Genomic DNA, 17789 nt, shown 5'->3' on the forward strand with positions numbered 1-17789 from the left:
CTTGCCTGGCTCAGAGCTGACCAAAGTTCAATGCCCAGTAACGTGATCCCAGAGTGCCTATGGGTGTCCCTCCCCCCGCCAAAAAAGCTGCATTTTAGGGACCAGAGGGATAGTCCAGCAGGAAGGGCTGACCTGGGTTCGAGTCCCGGCATCCTGTATGGCCCCCTGAGCCCTACCAGGAGAATTCTTAAGTGCAGAGCCAGGAATAAACCTTGAGCAGCGCCAGGTGTGGCCCAAAAACAAGCAAACAAACCCAAAAAAGCTGTTTTAGCCCATGAAGCCTCTCCTAAGTCTTTATAAAACACAACTCAAATGAACACACCTAAAAAAAGAGGGCGGAGGGGCTGGAGTAATAGCACAGTGGGTAGGGCATTTGCCTTACACACAGGCAACCTGGGTTCAATTCCCAGCATCCCATATGGTTCCCTGAGTACCGCCAGGTGTAATTCCTGAGTGCAGAGCCAGGAGTAACCCCTGTGCATCACCGGGTGTGACCCAAAAAGCAAAATAAAATAAAATAAAATAAAGAGGGTGGAAGAGAAGGTTCACAGAGGGCAGCTTTGGGGGCTGGAGTGATGGCACCGCGGGTAGGGCATTTGCCTTGCACGCGGCCGACCCAGGTTCGACTCCCAGCATCCCATATGGTCCCCTGAGCACCGCCAGGAGTAACTCCTGAGTGCAGAGCCAGGAGTAACCCCTGTGCACTGCCGGGTGTGACCCAAAAAGGAATAAAAAAAAGAAACACCACACACACAGAGGGCAGCTTTGCGTGTGGGAGGTGCGAACTGAGCATCGGAGCGTCCAGCCCTGGGAGGGAGACGGCCAAGCCCAGAGGAGCCAGCTAACACCCATCAAAAACCCTGGATGCGCTTTTATCTCTAGTCATCAGAAACCCTTCACATGCCCCCAGGCACCGCATAAATGTTTCAGTGCCTCACAAGAGAGACAGCACAGGCTCTAAGGCACCAGGCTGACAGCCCCCTCCCTCCCCAGCACACGTGGTCCCCAAGCCCGGGCAGGGGTCACAAGAACAGCTCCTGGGCACCAGGTGTGACCAAGGAAAGCGCCCACGAAAAAGCCTGACTAGCACCATCTGCATCCCTCTCCAACAAGCTCCCGACCTCTGAGGTCTGGTATCAGTGCCCTGGGGGTGACAAGGGACCTGGAGTGCAGGGAGGAGCGGGAAGGAGCACTGGCCCTATTTGGACCAGGGCACTGGCCAGTGGCAGTGCCAAGGCTTCCTGGCCCACTGGCAGGACACTGGACAGCGGAACTGAGCTCCCCCTGCAGACTGCGTCCTCCCCTGCGTGCCAAGACCCCACCCGGCATGCAGGGCCAGCCCCGCGCACGTTCTGGAGAAGGTACCGGAACACAAGTTCTGAGTGCGCTTCCCACAAGTCAGACCCTGCGTTTTCGTTCCTCTCTGCCCCGAGACCAAAGATCCATGCCTCGGGAGAAAGAGTCGCCACGCCACGGAAGAGACGCCTTCTCTCGAACGTGTAGCACCTGTGGCCAGGTGCCAGCACGTCAGGAGGTGCTCACGGCACCCCACAATATTCCAGAAGAACACAGCAAGCGAGAGAAGGACTCACAGGGGCTAGAGCGATGGCACAGCGGGGTGGGCACGCGCCTTGCTCGCGGCTGACCCAGGTGCGATCCCGGGCAGCAGCCCACCTGGTCTTCTGAGCCCACCAGGAGTGATTCCCGAGCACAGAGCCAGGAGTAAACCCTTGAGCATTGCTGGGTGTGACCTCAAAACCAGAAAACAAAAGGAAGGAACGACGGACGGCAGACAGGCAGGCAGACTTGAGCTGAGGGCCTATAAGTCAAGGTTGCAGTCTGTGGGCATGGGAGGGTCTGCATGGGCCTCTCCAGACCTCCCGACTCCCCCTGTGACAGACCCTCCCGGCAAGGCCCGCCTAGACGCTGGTTCTACATTCCTCTGCATACTGACTCACAGATATCTACGTTTAAATCAAAACCAGGGGCCGTGGAGAAAGCTTCAGGCGAGAGTGGGAGGCCTGGGTTTGGTCCTTGGCACCACCTGGTCCCCCAAGCCCTGCCCAGTACCACCTGAGCACTAATGGGCATGGCCCCCAAACCAAAAAACACAATTAACTGAGGGACAGCACAGCGGGGAGGGCATTGGCCTTGCATGTGTCCATGCCCGGGTTCGATCCCCAGCATCCAGTAGGGTTTCCCAAGCACTGCTAGGAGTAATTCCTGAGTGCAGAGCCAGGAGTAACCCCTGAGCATCCCTGGGTCTGGCCCAAAAAGCTAAAAAATAAATAAATTTTAAATGGGGGGGGGGCTGGAGTGACAGCACAGCTGATAGGGTGTTTGCCTTGCACACAGCCGACCCGGGTTCAATTACCAGCATCCCATATGGTCCCCTGAGCACTGCCAGGAGTGATTCCTGAGTGCAAAGCCAGGAGTAATCCCTGAGCAACACCAGGTGTGACCCGAAAAGCAAAAAAAAAAAAAAAAAAAAGGGGGTGTGTGCCCAGAGAAATAGCATAGGAGTGAGGCATCTGTCCCTGCATGCAGCCGGCTCAGGTCTGCGCCCCACGTGCCACCAGGGGTCGCTCCTGAGCACAGGGCCAAGAAAGACCAGCCCCGCACAATCCTGAGGCCCAGCCCAACCCACCTCTGCAAATCAGTTGTTTTTTTTTTTTTCTTTTTGGGTCACACCCGGCAATGCACAGGGGTTACTCCTGGATCTGCGCTCAGGAATTACCCCTGGCGTGCTCAGGGGACCATATGGGAAGCTGGGAATCGAACCCGGGAAAATCAGTATTTTTTAAAGACATGCCATTAAAAATTCACTTCTGGGTGCGTTGCACAAGGCTGGCCGCAGTTCAATTCCAGCACCATCCTGAATCCCGCCAGGAGCGCTCCCTGAGCACTGGCCCAGAGACGAACACCCAGAACAACATCAAAAGTTCCGTGTCGGGGCTGGAGAGATAGCACAGCGGGTAGGGCGTTTGCCTTGCACGCAGCTGACCCAGGTTCGATTCTCGGCATCCCATATGGTCCCCTGAGCACCGCCAGGAGTGATTTCTGAGTGCAGAGCTAGGAGTAACCCCTGTGCATCACCGGGTGTGACCCAAAAAGAAAAAGAAAAAAGTTCCATGTCTGGGGCCAGAGTGAGGGTCGGAATAGAGCTCGTATGTTCCAGGTGGGGTCCTGGCTGGTCTCCCAATCCCCCCCGGGATCAGCCCCGAGGACTGCTGGGTGTGGCCTAGTCACAGCATCCTTTCAGCTGCCTGCCGCCTGGGGGGCTCCCAGCCCCCGCCCCGCTCATCCACAGTTCCATACCAGGCCCTTCAACTCCGCTTCCCGGCACCCACCTAGAGCCGCGTTTAGGGGCGTGCCTGACGGTCACCTCAGCCAGGGCCCTTGGAGACTCAGCTTCCCACCTCTGTAACGACCAGGCCAGGCCAGGGCTCAGTGTCCTTCCGGCCTGACCACAGGGCCACCGGCAAGCCCTGTGGTTGGGAGTGTGGTGCCGTCCCCCCCTGCAGTGCACACCGGGCTGGGCTCACACATCCTGCCTCCCCACCTGGGGTCACAGGGACAGGACAGTGGGGGGGACACTTGCCTTCCTTGAGGCCACTGGGGTTCGATCCCAGCAACCCACAGGGTCCCTCAAGCTCCACCAGGAGTAATTCCTGGGTACAGAGCCAGGAGTCACCCTGAGCATCACCGGGTGTGGCCAAAAACAATGACAGTGGAAAAGAGCTCCCCACCTGGCAAGGCTTGCTTGAGACCAAGTGCTCAGGCTGGGCGTCAGAGCCCCTGGCCCACGCCATGGCACCAGGCACCCTGCCCACAGGCCCCCCGGACAGCAGCCACTCAGGGACAACAGGCAACTGTCAAAGTACAGGACAGCAGCCTGCACAGTGACAAGGGAACACACACACACTCACAAAGACACTCATACAAACACACACAGACACTGACAGACACACAGACACTCACACAGACACACAAACACACACACTCACAAAGACACTCATACAAACACACACAGACACACAGACACTGACACACAGATACACACATACATACACTCACATAGACACACACTGACAGACACGCACACATTCACAGACATAAAGAGACGCAGACACTGACACACAGACACACACAGAGGCACACAGACACTGACACACAGACACACTCACAAAGAGACACATACAGAGACACACAGACACATTCAGACACAGAGACACTAATTCACACACAAACACACACTCACTTGCACACACTCACACAGACACACACAGAGACACACAGACACAAACTCTTACACACTCACACTCACACGACACAGAGACACATTTACACAGAGACAAGCTCACGCACACACTCACTGACACATTCACGGAACCACACACACTCTCACAGATACACACACATTCACACACAGAGACACAGACACAGACACACTCACAAACACAAAACACACACATACAACTGACACACAGACACATACAGACACTCAAAGACACACACAAAGACACCCCTCACACACATATGCACAGACACACACAGGCACACACATTTACACTCACACACATTTACACACAGACATGCTCACAGAAACACACACAGACACACTCACACGCAGACACACAGGCACACACATTCTCATACACAGACCCTCACGCAGATCCACTAACACACAGACACAGACACACACACATACATACACATACACATACACAAACACACACACTCCCTGTGTGCCCAGAGCCACCCAAACCCAGGCCTGTTAGAATCTACTGGAACAAAGCGACAATCGTGTGCCAGAGGAAACTAGGAAAGCCGGCCTGGACCCTGGGGGCTGAACTCAGGTCTCAATTCCGGAGCGAGCACAGATGCACAGCACCAGAGGGGGAGAACACGCCATCCGATGCCCCCCCCCCATGGGACTCACGGCCCCCTGCAGACAAGGACCCCAAGGACAGCCACCTGAACACCCCCAGGGAAGGGATGACAGTCCCCTTCAGGCAGAATCCCAAGGCCAGCGGCCCCACGCCCCCAGGGAAAGGACGACAGTCCCTGCAGACGAGGACTCCAAGGACAGTGGCCGCATGCCCCCAGGGATGGGACGACGCACAGGCCCTTGCACACAAGGACCCCAAGGCCAGCCACCCGAAGCCCCAGGGATGGGAGACGCCCCCTGGGACTGGACACACAGCCCTCTGCAGACGAGGACTCCAAGGACAGGAGGCCAGTGGGAGGCCACTGGGCGCATCTCAGGTTGCGGCCACTGTCCGAGATCGGTTACTCCTATTATTCTGCCGGGAAGGAGGAGGGGGTGGGGCCGGCCCAGGACTCACCCCCAGCCGCACATCAGCCCCCCAAAGCTCCTCTCCCCAGAGAAGTCAGAGTGACCTTGAGGTCAGGCCAGCAGAGGGCGAAGGTGGGGCTGGCCCCCATCTCCCGGACGCCCAGACGCGGGGAGTCCAGCCCGGCGAGCTGCCCGACGCAGGTGTCAGCGGGCACCTGGCAGGTGCCGAAGGTCAGAGTGATGCCCAGCGCCCGGCCCAGGGCCTTGCGCCCGGACGGGCGGGGCTGTCCCTGGGGAGGGGGTCCGCGGGCTGTCCGGCCGGCCTCTCGCCCGTCCGTCCCGGGCGCCGGGGACGGGGCAGCGAGCGGGGCCTGCTGGGCCAGGCCCGTAACCTTGAGGAGGGCCCCCCTGGAGCGGAGAGGCCGGCGCCCCCCGGGCCGGGCGGCGGCAGGAGCCGTGGAGGGGTGGGGGGAAGCCCTGATTGTGGCCCCTCATTGTGTGCGGGCTGCAGGCCGGAGGGCCGTCCCCGCCCGGGCATCCTCCGCGGCGGCCGGGCAGGTGGCGGGGCCCCCGGTCGCAGCCCCTCGCGGCCCGCCCTGCCCGCGCGCCCCCCGCCCGGCCGCGCCCCGAAAGCCGGCGGGCGGGCGAGAGGCTGCGGGCGGCGCGGGGGGCGCGGAGGCCGCGGCGGGCGGGCGCGGGCACGGGCACGGGCGCGGGCGGAGCGGCCTACCGGCAGATCTGGATGGCCGACGGCGGCTCGGTGGCGGGGCCCGACATGGTGGCGGCGGCGGCGGCGGCGGCGGCGGCAGCGGCGACGGCGGCGGCAGCGGGGCCCGGAGGAGCGCGCAGGTGGACGGCCGGGCAGGCGCGGAATGAATGAGCCCGGGCGGCGCCATGGAGGGGGCGGGCGGGGCGGGGCCGGGCTCGGGGGCGGGGCGAGCGCGCCGCCGGCCAATCGCGCGCCGTGCCGCCGGGGCCCCGCCCCTGAGGCCCCGCCCGGCCCCGCCCCCGCGCCCGCCGCGGGCCCTGCCGGCGGCCCGACCCGCAGGCCGCCCGCGCCGCTCCCGGGCGCCGCTTCCAGAAGCTTCGGCGGCGGTTGGGCGGCGCCGGCGCTGGCCGGGCGGGGCCCCGTGCGGCGCACGTTGCGGGGAGCGGGCGGGAAGCGGCGCTCGGCGCGGGCACGTGGGTGCGCGGGAGTCCCCGGGCCCGCGCCCGCCGCCCGCGCGCGCCCCTCGGCCGCTCGAGGTGCCCCCTGCAGCCCTCCGGGACCCCTGCCTCGGCGTCCAGGACGCGTCCAGGCCGCAGAACCCCCCCCCCCCCCCGCCAAGACAAAGCCCCCGGAATTGCAGCACCGTCTCCAGCAGCCGGAGATGGGATTTTCCAAATATTTACAATGAACGGAAACCGCCTCTCGAGACGGGCAGCGCCGGGAACACGGTGTCGCCAGGCGCTGCGCCAGGACGTGCGCGGGTCGGGGGCGGGCTGGGGCGTGGGCCCCCGGTCTCTCCGACCTCAAGATCGTCGCCCCCAGAGAACTCTCATTTCTTAGCAGGAACTAAGCCGCAGCAAACATAAAGGGACCCCGCACCCATCTATCTGAAGCCCACCGCCAGCCACCCACGACCAGCTGAGCCCACCCTGGGCCGCCTGGGCACGTGCATGCGCACCGGTCAATGGCAGAATCCGAGATGGCACCCCGAGAAGTTTTGGAGGAGCTAAAAAAGAGGGCGGGGGTCAGTTCTGTAAGGGGCTGGCCTTGCACGCAGCCACACCGAATTCCCCAGCAGCACCAGGAATGATTCCCGAGCACAGGTGCTGCCCAAAAGTAAATAGCCCACCCACCTTCCCATCCCCGGTACCACATATGCCCCCTCCCCCACCCACAACCAGGTGTGACCCCTGAGTGTAGAGCCAGGAGAAAGCCCTGAACACCCAGCTGTGCTACCCTCCCAAAATAAACACAGCCGGAGGTGCGGCAGAGAGCACAGTGGTTAGGGCATTTGCCTGGCCTGTGGCCAACCTGGGTTGGATCACTAGAACCCCATCTGATCCCCTGAGTTTCCCAGGATTGATTTCTGAGTATGGAGTAACCCCTGAACACTTGACACCCCCCCCAAAAAAAAATGATGCATAAGGCTGGACGGAAAGCCAAGCGGGTAGGGCGTTTGCTTTGCACATGGCCAACCCAGCTGACCCAGTTTCGATTCCTCCACCCCTCTGGGAGAGCCCGGCAACCTACCGAGAGTATCTCACCCCCACGGCAGAGCCTGGCAAGCTGCCTGTGATGTATTCACTTTGCCAAACACAGTAACAAGTCTCACAATGGAGACGTTACTGGACCCGCTCGAGCAAATCAAGGAACAAGGGAGGACAGTGCTACAGTGCATAATAAGGCTGGGGGTGTTTCTTGCATACATGGGGTCCTGGATTCTATTCCTGGCACCAGACAAAAACCCCGGGGTCAACTGGGTCCTGCCCTCCATCCCTGCCTCCCTCTCCCCCCGGAGTGAGCTTCCTATAAAGCCTCATTCATTCATAAGGGGTCTCTGAGTGTCTCTGGGAGCACCAAGGCCTGATTTTGCAGGGCAGAGCCGCTTCCTTACCCGTGAAATAGTCACCTGCCTCGCTTTGGGAGGACTGCACGTTCCTTACTCGAACATTCTTTCTCTCTGAACAGCCCTTCTGGCCATGCGGAACCAGCATCAAGGATTGACTGGGGCCCTGCCCGGCTTAAGCATGTGTGTCCTCAAGATCCCTGGGAACATTTTGTTCTTAAAAACCCCAAACTCTGGGGGTCTGGAGAAGATTGTGCAATGAGGGGCAAAGAGGAACAAGGAAGGAGCCAGAGAGATAGTACAGTGGGGGTGGCGGGGGGGGGGGGGGACGACAAAGACGTGACTGGAGAGATAGCATCTTAGCATCTGGAGCAGGGCACTTGCCTTTCTCAAAGCATACCCAGGTTACATCTTGCATCTCACATGGTTGCCCTGAGCACCCCAGGAGCGATCCCTGAGATTAGAGCCAAAAACAAGCGCCTGGTGGGGCCCAAAAGTGAAACCAAAATTTAGGTTTTTTTGGGGTTTTTTGTTTTGTTTTGTTTTGCTGGGTTTTTTTTTTTTTTTTTTAATTTAGGGTTTTGGTGGTTTTTTTTTTTTTTCCTTTAAGGTTTTGAGTTACACCCAGCGATGCTCAGGAGTTACCCAGGAATCACTCCAGGAGGTGCTCAGGGTACTCTATGGGATGCTGGGGGTCGAACCCAGGTCGGCCACGTGCAAGGGAAGCACCTTACCACTGCACTATCTCACCAGGCCCCTTTGCTGGGTTCTGTGTTTCCGTTTGTATGGCTGGCCGACATACAATGTTTGCTGCTGACCACACGAGAAGCTCCTGGACTGGCCAAGAGGTTTGAACGGTTTCAGACTGACTAACCTCATCCTCGAGGGGAGCAGAAGAGTGATGTGGAACATGAGTTGTCTGTGTCCTGGAGTGCCTGTCACCTCGGCTGGACATTCGTCAGCTCCAGGTGACCCTGTGCAGGTGCCGGAGGAGGGGGCCGGCTGCCACTGGCCAGGATTCTGGGCAGGAATGTGCAGGGCTTGGCCCAGGCTTGCAGCCTCTGTTCGCTTCCTGTTGCGAGCGGAGGGGTGAGACCCTTAGCGGACACCCCACCTCTCCTGCCTCTCCCGGCTTCTCTCTACTTTCCCCTCCAGCTTCTGGGCTGTTGCTCTCCCTCTGCACAAAACGGCTCCCAGGAGCTATTTATAGCTCACCCCTCTCTCTCCCTGCGTCCCCCGGAGCTGCTCTGGGTTTTGTCTCTGCAGTTCCATTAACCAAGCTTGCTCCATCCTTCCCCGTTGCTTCATCCCGTGAGCCGAGCTTGGGCGTCACCTTACGTGGCCTCTGCAGGGCTAAGCCAGAGGAGGCCCATTTCTTTCTCTTCGTCTTGGGGTTTGGGACCACCCTGGACAGTGCTCAGGGATCATTCCTGATGGGGCCCAGTAGAGCATATGGGGTTATGGGGATTGAACCCGGGTTGGCCGTGTACCAGGCAAACACCCGCTGGACGGTCCCTCCTGCCTCAGAATGTCCCTTTTCTTGAAAGGTTTCTCCTGGACCTCCGGGACACACCCTCGAGACCCCCACCTCCTTGTCCCCCGCACTCAGCTCTTTGAGGACACCCCCCCAGGCCTCCTGAGCCTGACTTGGACCAAGCCACCCAGAGGGGTCATCCCCTATCCAGCTTCATTGATCCCCATATTATTCTGTGTGTGTGCGTGTATATTTGCGTGTGCATGTGTGTGCATATGTGTGTGCATGTGTGTGCATGTTGTGGTGTGTGTGAGCATGTGCGTGCATGTGCGTATGCATGTATGTGCATGTGTGTGTGCGTGCATGTGTGTGCATGTGTGCACGCACATGTGTGTGATGTGTGTAAGCATGTGTGTGCATTGCATGTGTATGTGCATGTCTGTGGTGTGTGAACATGTGTGTGCATGTGTGTGCGCGTGTGCATGTGTGTGCACATGTGTTTGCACGTGTGTGTGGTGTGTACGTGCATGTGTGTGTGCGTGTGTGTGTGTGCGTGTGCATGTGTGTGTGCGCTGGGCTTCTGGGCCACACACAGCAATGCTTCGGGGCTGTTCTCGGGATGGTACCCGGAGAACCATCAGTGCCAGGGTCAGGCCAGCACCCACCACACACAGCCTGTGCTCTGTTCTGTCGTCACTGTGGAGAGGCTGATTCCAACACAAACTCGTGTCTCCCCAGTGCCCATCCTCTGTAGAGAAAAAGCAAGCAGGACAGGCAACAGGGTCTTAAGTCTCTCTCTTTGTTCTGGGGCCACACCCTAAGTGCTCAGGGCTTCCTCCTGGCTCTGCACTCAGGAATCACTCCTGGTAGTGCTCAGGGGACCATATATATCACACCCAGGTTGGGCGCATTCAAGACAAGCGCCTGGGGCCAGAGAGATAGCACAGCGGGTGGGGCATTTGCCTTGCACATGGCCGACCAGAGTTCAATCCCCAGCATCCCATATAGTCCCCCGGGCACCGCCAGGAGTAACCCCTGAGCATTGCTGGGTGTGACCCCCCCCAAAAAAAAAGACAAGCGCCCTCCCCTCTACACCATCTGTCCAGCCCCAAATCTTAATTTTCATACTGGATTGTTCTTCAAATAGTTGCCTGTGGATTTCAACTTACAAATTCATCTTAGGGTTTTTTTCAAAGGCCGACCGACTCTCCTTGGACCCCCTTAACCTTTGATCCCACCCCCCCAACCACTTCCCCTCCACTCACCTCAGTTGTTGCCAAATATTTATTTTTATCATCGGGTGTTTTTCTTCCGCCCGCTGTTTCCTTATACTGCACACGTGGGTGAAATTGTCCAATATTTGTCTTTCTCCTTCCAACTCATTTCACTGCACAGGACCCCTTCAGCTCCTTCCACTTTGCCGTGCAGGACCCATTTCATCCTTGTTGGCCAAACTGCGTGACGCTCCAGCCACAGACCCTTTGGGGACAGGCATGTGGCTGTCTCCAGCTTAGCCACGTGAAGAACGCTGAGTGACATTGAGTGGGGGCGCTCAAGAGTCCATGGGGGGGCGGGTGGCACTGGCCTAGCACATCACAGGTACAAGCCCGGCACCGTCAGGCGTGACCCTGAGCACTGCCAGGTGTGGCAAAAAATAACCGAGTTCACAACATTTTCTCTCTTAGAGCCAGAAGTGGGATCAAGCCCTGCAGGTGGCTCCTCCCCACCCGGGGGTCACTGTTCCTTCCTCTTTGACTTTCTTTTTTTGTTTCTTTTCTTTTTTTTTTTTTTTGGCTTTTTAGGTAGCACCCGGCAATGCACAGGGTCACTCCTGGCTCTGCACTCAGGAATCATTCCTGGCGGTGCTCGGGGGACCATATGGGATGCCGGGGATTGAATCCGGGTTGGCTGCGTGCAGGGCAAATGCCCTACCCACTGTGCTATCGCTCCGGCCTCCTCCTCTTTGACTTTCCAATAGATTTTTCTACTTTCCCGAAAAAGAAAACAAGTGTGATTGCTTGAGCCTATGGTAGTCGGCATCGAAGTCTTTGAAGGACCATCTGACAACATGTGGCAGCCCTTGATATTGCCCCAATATTTGTCTTGAGTTCAAGGACCCCCTTCCCCAGACTTGGCGTTTGTTTCATGGTTTTTAATTTGTTTTTATTTGGGGGCCACACCCGGCGGTGCTCGGGGCTCACTCCTAGCTCGGTGCTTAGGAATCACTCCTGGCGGTGCTCGGGGGACCTAGAGGGGCTGGGGGCTGACCCTGGGCTGGCCAGATGCAAGGCAAACGCCCTCCCCGCTGTGCCATCTCTCCATCCCCAGATTGGGCATCGGCTCGTTACTACACACCCCGTCCGAACCCCAGCTCCCTGCGCGCGTGACTCACACCTGCCCTCACTTTGCGGTTCGGCCCCCCCCTGCCCAGACCCACTGCCCATCCAGTTTGTCCATTTCGCTCTCCCCGTAACTCAAGCCAGCAACCGGGAAGCCTCCACTGGTTCCTGCCCCCATCCAGCCCATTGGAAATGCAGAGTCGATGTCCTGGCATTTCTTTGGCAGATCAGTCACCCTCCGCACACGGGCACCTCACGCCACCCTCTGCTGACCTTCTGCTTCCCCCAAATGCCCCACAATGACTCACGTGCCTTCTGGGCACTCCAGATCTCTTCCTCAGGGGCCCAGGCCACAGTACAGCGGGTAGGGCGCTTGCCTTGCAGGCAGGGGGCCTGGGTTTGATCACCAACATCCCATACGGTCCCCCCGAGCCCTGCCAGGAGTGAACCCTGAGCAGAGTCAGGAGTGAGCCTTGGGCACAGAACCAGAAGTGAGCCCTGAGCACAGAGCCAGAAGTGAGCTCTGAGCACCGCCAGGAGCCAGCCCTGAGCACAGAACTGGGAGCCAGAACTGAGCACAGAGCCAGGAATGAGCCCTGAGCACAGAGCCAGGAGTCAGCCCTGAGCACAGAGCCGGGAGTCAGCCCTGAGCACAGAGCCAGGAGTCAGCCCTGCACATCGCCAGGTGTGACCCCAAAACAAAAATAAAAAGTGTCTATCACCTCCTGCTGAACTTCCCGGGTCAAGCTGTGTTCCCTTGCCGTGCTTCGCGGCCCTGGGACTGCGCGCACATTTCACTCGGGTCCCTGTTTCGGCTACCTCAGCGAGGACATGCTCCTCCGGCCGCTTTATTTACTGCCAGGACCTAGTTCCTAGAAGAGCATCTCGAGGAATCGGAGGTTCTCAGTACTTCAGGAGCCCTGGGCAATCCGTGGGCTGTGTGGCAGCAGGGAACTCAACCCGGCTATTTCGCCTCCAGGCTCTTTTGTGGATCAGCAGAATTCGCCAGAATTCGGAGCCTGGAGGCACGGCAGGGGTGAAGATGCTGCTTCGCTCAGTGCTGGCACGGGTTCGATCCCCGGCACCACATATGGGGCCCCAGCGCCCTGCCAGGAGTTGGTCCCCCGCACCACCAAGGCGTGGAGCAAAACAAAAGATCCGTAACGGGGCTGGAGCGATAGCACAGCAGGGAGGGCGTTTGCCTTGCACACGGCCAAACGGGTTCTAACCCCGGCATCCCATATGGTTCCCCGAGCACCGCCAGGAGTAATTGATTCCTGAGTGCGGAGCCAGGAGTAACCCCTGAGCATCGCCGGGTGCGACCCCAAGAGCAAAACAAAAACAAATTACCCATGACTGACCTTCGGTAACAGGGGCAGTTCGGGGAGTCCAGGCCCCCTGTGGAGTCACGCGACAGAATGTGGAGGTAGCGGAAGTTTGGCAATACTGAAAGGTGTTTCTTGCACAGCCACGCAAACGGAACTGAGAATCAGCCGTATGAGGCGTCCAGAGCTTTCTAGGTGCTGCCAGAGCTGTGCTTGTTGGGTGAAAGGGGCCAGGGGCCTGGGGATGAGCTCCCTCGGCTGAGCACAAGTCTGGCATGTGGGAGATCCAAGTTCGATCCTGCCACTGCACAGTCCCCCGAGAACACTACAAACAACCATCACTGAGCCAGGAGTAGCCCCTGAGCACGTCTGGACATGGCTGAAGAGGCAGAGACTGGATAGGGAGTCAGGCGCTGATATTACACGCCGCCAACTCTTTTTTTTTTTTCCACGTTTTGGGTCACACCCGGCGATGCACAGGGATTGCTCCTGGCTTTGCACTCAGGAATTACTCCTGGTGGTGCTCAGGGGACCGCATGGGATGCTGGAAATCAAACCCGAGTCGGCCGTGTACCAGGCAAATGCCCTACCCGCTGTGCTATGGCTCCAGCCCCATGCCACCAAACTCTTGTTCAATCCTCAGCACCACACACGGTCCCCGAGCCCCACCAGGAGTGGCCTCCTGAGCACCACCAAGTCAGGAGTCAGCACTGAGCATCGCTGTGAGTGGCCGCCAAGACCCCCAAATCAACACGTACGTGATATATAAATAGTTTCTCCTAAAAGTGACACCGGTGACCTTTTGGGGGCGGGGGAGAAACCAGAGATCTGAGGGGGCTGCTTTTCCATTCTGTCACCACCTGGACACTCCCCTCTCTCACCACCCCCTCGGCCTTCCTTGTGGTTGCTCTGGGTTGTGGTTCCCAGGTCTCAAAGGCAGGCAGGAACTGAGTGTGACTCAGCTTGGGGCGCGCTGGCCGCCTGCCTCACTCGCGCCAGACGCTCCACCCCCAGTTACCCACTGGCCTCCACCCGCCTCCTTAATTTCCCCCACGTTGGGAGAGGCACGACAGAGAACAATCGCATGGACTGGCAGCTGGGACGGCAACAGGCCTGGCCTCCCAGAGAAGCAGAAGTAAATAATCACTCAGGCAAAAGTCACCGGTTCTCTTGGGCCTGGAAATTTCTATCCTACCTGTTGAAACTGGGAGAGTTCGGATAAGCTTAAAAACTGGGGATGCCGCTCGAGGGTTTCACAGCTTTCAAAAGCATGAGGTGGGGGGTTGGAGCCATGGCACAGTGGGGAAGGCATTTGCCTTGCACGCGGCCCACCTGGGTTTGATGCCCAGCATCCCATATGGTCCTCTGAGCACCGCCGGGAGTGATTCCTGAGTGCAGAGCCAGGAGAAACCCCTATGCATCACTGGTGTGACCCAAAAAGGAAAAAAAAAAACATGAGGCCTGGTTCAATCCCTGGCAGGTGTGGCCCCCTCAAAAAAGGGATACACAAACAAGTCCTTTGTAGTAAGTTGAAACCGAAAGTAGAAGGAAGTTGAAACCAAATGCCCACCAACAGCAGAGTGGACGGGGGAATTGCCCTGATCACTGAGAGAAGCACAACAGCCCTGTGTGAGGGGGACCCCAAATGTGCCAGTGACCCATGAGGCTGGGACCCCGAGCCAGGAAACACACAGGGAAGAGAGGCCTGTGTGCTGGGGTCTGCGCTGTGACCGCCACACCTGCCACGTGCAAGGCCCCCGGATGGACCCCCAGCATGGGGCACGGGTGGTGCCAAATCCAGCCAGGCCCCGCCTGGCACAGGCATCTCAGGAGTGGGGATGGGGGATGGGTCTGCCTGCTAGACCACATGGGGGACACCCAGGTCTGAGGTCCGGGACTGCATGGTCCCCCCAACACAAAAGCGGTCCCTCAAACGCCACCGGATGTGGCCCCAAACCAAAATAGAAGGGGCGGGAGCGATAGCACAGCAGGGAGGGCTTTTGCCTTTCACGCGGCCAACCCGGGTTCGATTCCCAGCGTCCCATATGGTTCCCTGAGCACTGCCAGGAGTAATTCCTGAGTGCAGAGCCAGGAGTCAGCCCTGAGCATCACTGAGTGTGACCCAAAAAGCAAAATATATATATATATATATATATATGGGAACTAACTAACAGCCAGGGGTGAAACATCATGGCAAAGCACTTATCTGGCCTGTGTAGGCTCTGAGTTCGATTCCCAGCACTGCAAAAAAACAAAAGAGAAAGAAAAGAGAAAAGAAAAGAAAAGAAATATAAATGAATTACAAAATTCTATTTGTTAGAAAAATCTAGGTAAGTGGTGACAAAGGACAAAGACAAGGGACAAGACAATGACCACAAAGGCAGGACATGGGGACCCTGTCAGCAGGGGCGGGGACCCTCCAATAAGGAGACTCTGTGGGGGCAAAAAGTGTATCCAGGCCTGCCCTGGCTTACAGAACTCGTGGTTCCTTCCGACACTCACCTCAATGTTTTGTGCATCTTTCTATGTTTTAAGCATAATAACTTTTCATAACAAAGGTGGTTTTTTGTTGTTGTTTTGTTTACAAAGGCGTTTCTTGAGGCCAGAGAGACAGAACAAGGTTTACAGCATTTCCCTTGCACGTGCTGACCCAAGCTCCATCCTGGCACCCTATGTGGTCCGATGAGCCCTGCCAGGAGGGACCCTGAGCACAGAGCCAGGAGTCAGTCCCGACTGCTGCCAGGAGTCAGCCCTGAGCACAGAGCCAGGAGTTGAGTCAGCCTCGAGTCCTGCCAGGAGTGATCCCTGAGCACAGAGCCAGGAGTCATCCCCGAGCGCTGCCAGGAGTCAGCCTTGAGCAAGGGTGCTGCACGAAACCCCAAGCAAACAAAAACTAAGGGTATCCCTAGAAGTGGAGTGACAGCCCCCGCTGTGGTTTTCAGTCCCTTCCTCTGATGTTGGGGTGACCCAAGTTCACGATGCAGGGACCCCCACACAGCAGAGCCGCTGGGCCACAGGTGGCATGTGGAGAGAGAAAGGGATCAGACTCGAAGCCTCGCTGGCCTCCCGCTGCAAGGCAGGTGCCCCAGAGCTGGCCTTGGCGGCCCTTTTCTTTACATGCTCGGGGAAGAGGTGACCCGGGCATTAGGGTTCGACAAAATGTGGGCACCCCGTGCCTTCACCACTTGCCTCTGCTCCCAGCGTGGTCCAGGTGAGTGAGCTGCACACAGGACGTGTGGGCGTCTGAGTAACGTCCCCGTCCCGTGATGCATTTGGGACAGATAAGGGATGAGAAACAAACGCAGTCTAAAATATTAACTCGAGTGGAGGGAGAGCACAGCGGGAGGTATGCATGCCTTGCGTGCAGCCGACCAGGGTTGGGCCCCCCCTAGGGTCCCGCAAGCCCTGCCAGGGAGATCCCTGAGCACAGAGCCAGGAGTAAGCCCTAAGCACAGCGGGTTATGGCCCAGAAACTAAAAGCAATAAAAGTAATAATAATCATAATTAATAATAATAATAACTCTTCACAAACCTGACTCCATTAAGCCTAATATTTTTTAGACTCAAAAGACATAGTTACTTTTTGTTTGTTTGTTTTGTTTTTTGGGTCACACCTGGAGGTGCTCGGGGTTGCTCCTGGCTCTGCACTCAGGAACTACTCTGGGCAGTGTTCGAGGGACCATATGGGATCAGACCCAGGACTGCTGCATACAAGGAAAACGCCCTCCCCGCTGTCCTCTCTCTCCAGCCCTGAGTTGTATCACTCCCGATAGTTTAACTAAATGTTAAGGCATAGTCTGTGTGTGTGTGTGTGTGTGTGTGTGTGTGTGTGTTTTCTTTAATTTTTATTAATGAGGGCTGGAGCAATAGCACAGCGGTAGGGCATTTGCCTTGTGCACAGCCAGCCCGGCTGAGCCGGATTCGATTCCTCCGCCCCTCTCGGAGAGCCCCGCAAGCTACAAAGAGTATCTTGCCCGCACGGCAAAGCCTGGCAAGCTCCCCGTGACGTATTGGATATGCCAAACACAGTAACAACAAGTCTCAAAATGGAGACATTTCTGGGCCCGCTCAAGCAAATTGATGAACAATGGGAGGACAGTGTTTGTTTTTGCTTTTTTATTAGTGAAACACCATGAGGTACAGTTGTAGACTTACAAATTTTTGTGCTTGGGTTTCAATTATACAATGATCAAGTACCCATCCCTCCACCAGTGCCCATTCTCCACCACCAATGATCCCAGTAGCCCTCCCACCCCTCTTTCCCCCCCATCCCACCCCGCCTCTGTTGCAAGGCATTCCCTTTTGTTCTCTCTCTCCTTTTGGGTGTTCTGGTTTGCAAAAGAGCCATTAAGTGGCAATCATGTTTGGTCTATAGTCTACTTTCAGCATGCTTCTCCCATCCTGGGAGGATCCTCCCAACACCCTTTATTTGGTGCTCCCTTCTCTATCTGAGTTGCCTTTCCCCCTAGCATGTGCGGCTGGCCTCCAAGCCATGGAGTAAACCTCCTGGTACTAAGGCATAGTCTTGAGTCAATAACTTAGTTACAGGGCAGGGCGAGGACTCCCAGGGTTAGAGCGCCATGAGCACTGAGCCAGGAGTAACCCCTGAGCCCTGCCTGGCGTGAGGGAGTGACCCACCGACAAAAAAAAAGAGGGGGCTGGAGACATAGTATAGTGAGTAGCGCATTGCCTTGAATGTGACTGACCCGGGTATAGCCGGGGTTCAATTCCCGGCACCATGTATGGTCCCCTAAGCGCAGAGCCAGGAGTAAACCCTGGGCATCGCTGAGTGTGGCC

General features: G+C 57.6%; 2 protein-coding genes across 2 annotated transcripts in view; one reads left to right on the top strand and one right to left on the bottom strand.

The window, feature by feature from the left end:
* ACOT7 (acyl-CoA thioesterase 7) overlaps positions 1 to 6195 on the bottom strand; it is a 37520-nt gene extending 31325 nt beyond the window's left edge. Inside the window, 2 exon segments of the mRNA XM_056124964.1 lie at positions 6030 to 6103; positions 6106 to 6195. Of these exon segments, the coding sequence (XP_055980939.1) occupies positions 6030 to 6103; positions 6106 to 6195 (164 nt within the window).
* ZBTB48 (zinc finger and BTB domain containing 48) overlaps positions 1 to 17789 on the top strand; it is a 299924-nt gene that overhangs the window by 154438 nt on the left and 127697 nt on the right. The gene's annotated exons all lie outside the window — the stretch shown is intronic.

This window comes from Sorex fumeus, unplaced genomic scaffold, assembly GCF_029834395.1.
Source record: "Sorex fumeus unplaced genomic scaffold, SorFum_2.1 ptg000054l, whole genome shotgun sequence".
Classification (NCBI taxonomy): domain Eukaryota; kingdom Metazoa; phylum Chordata; class Mammalia; order Eulipotyphla; family Soricidae; genus Sorex; species Sorex fumeus.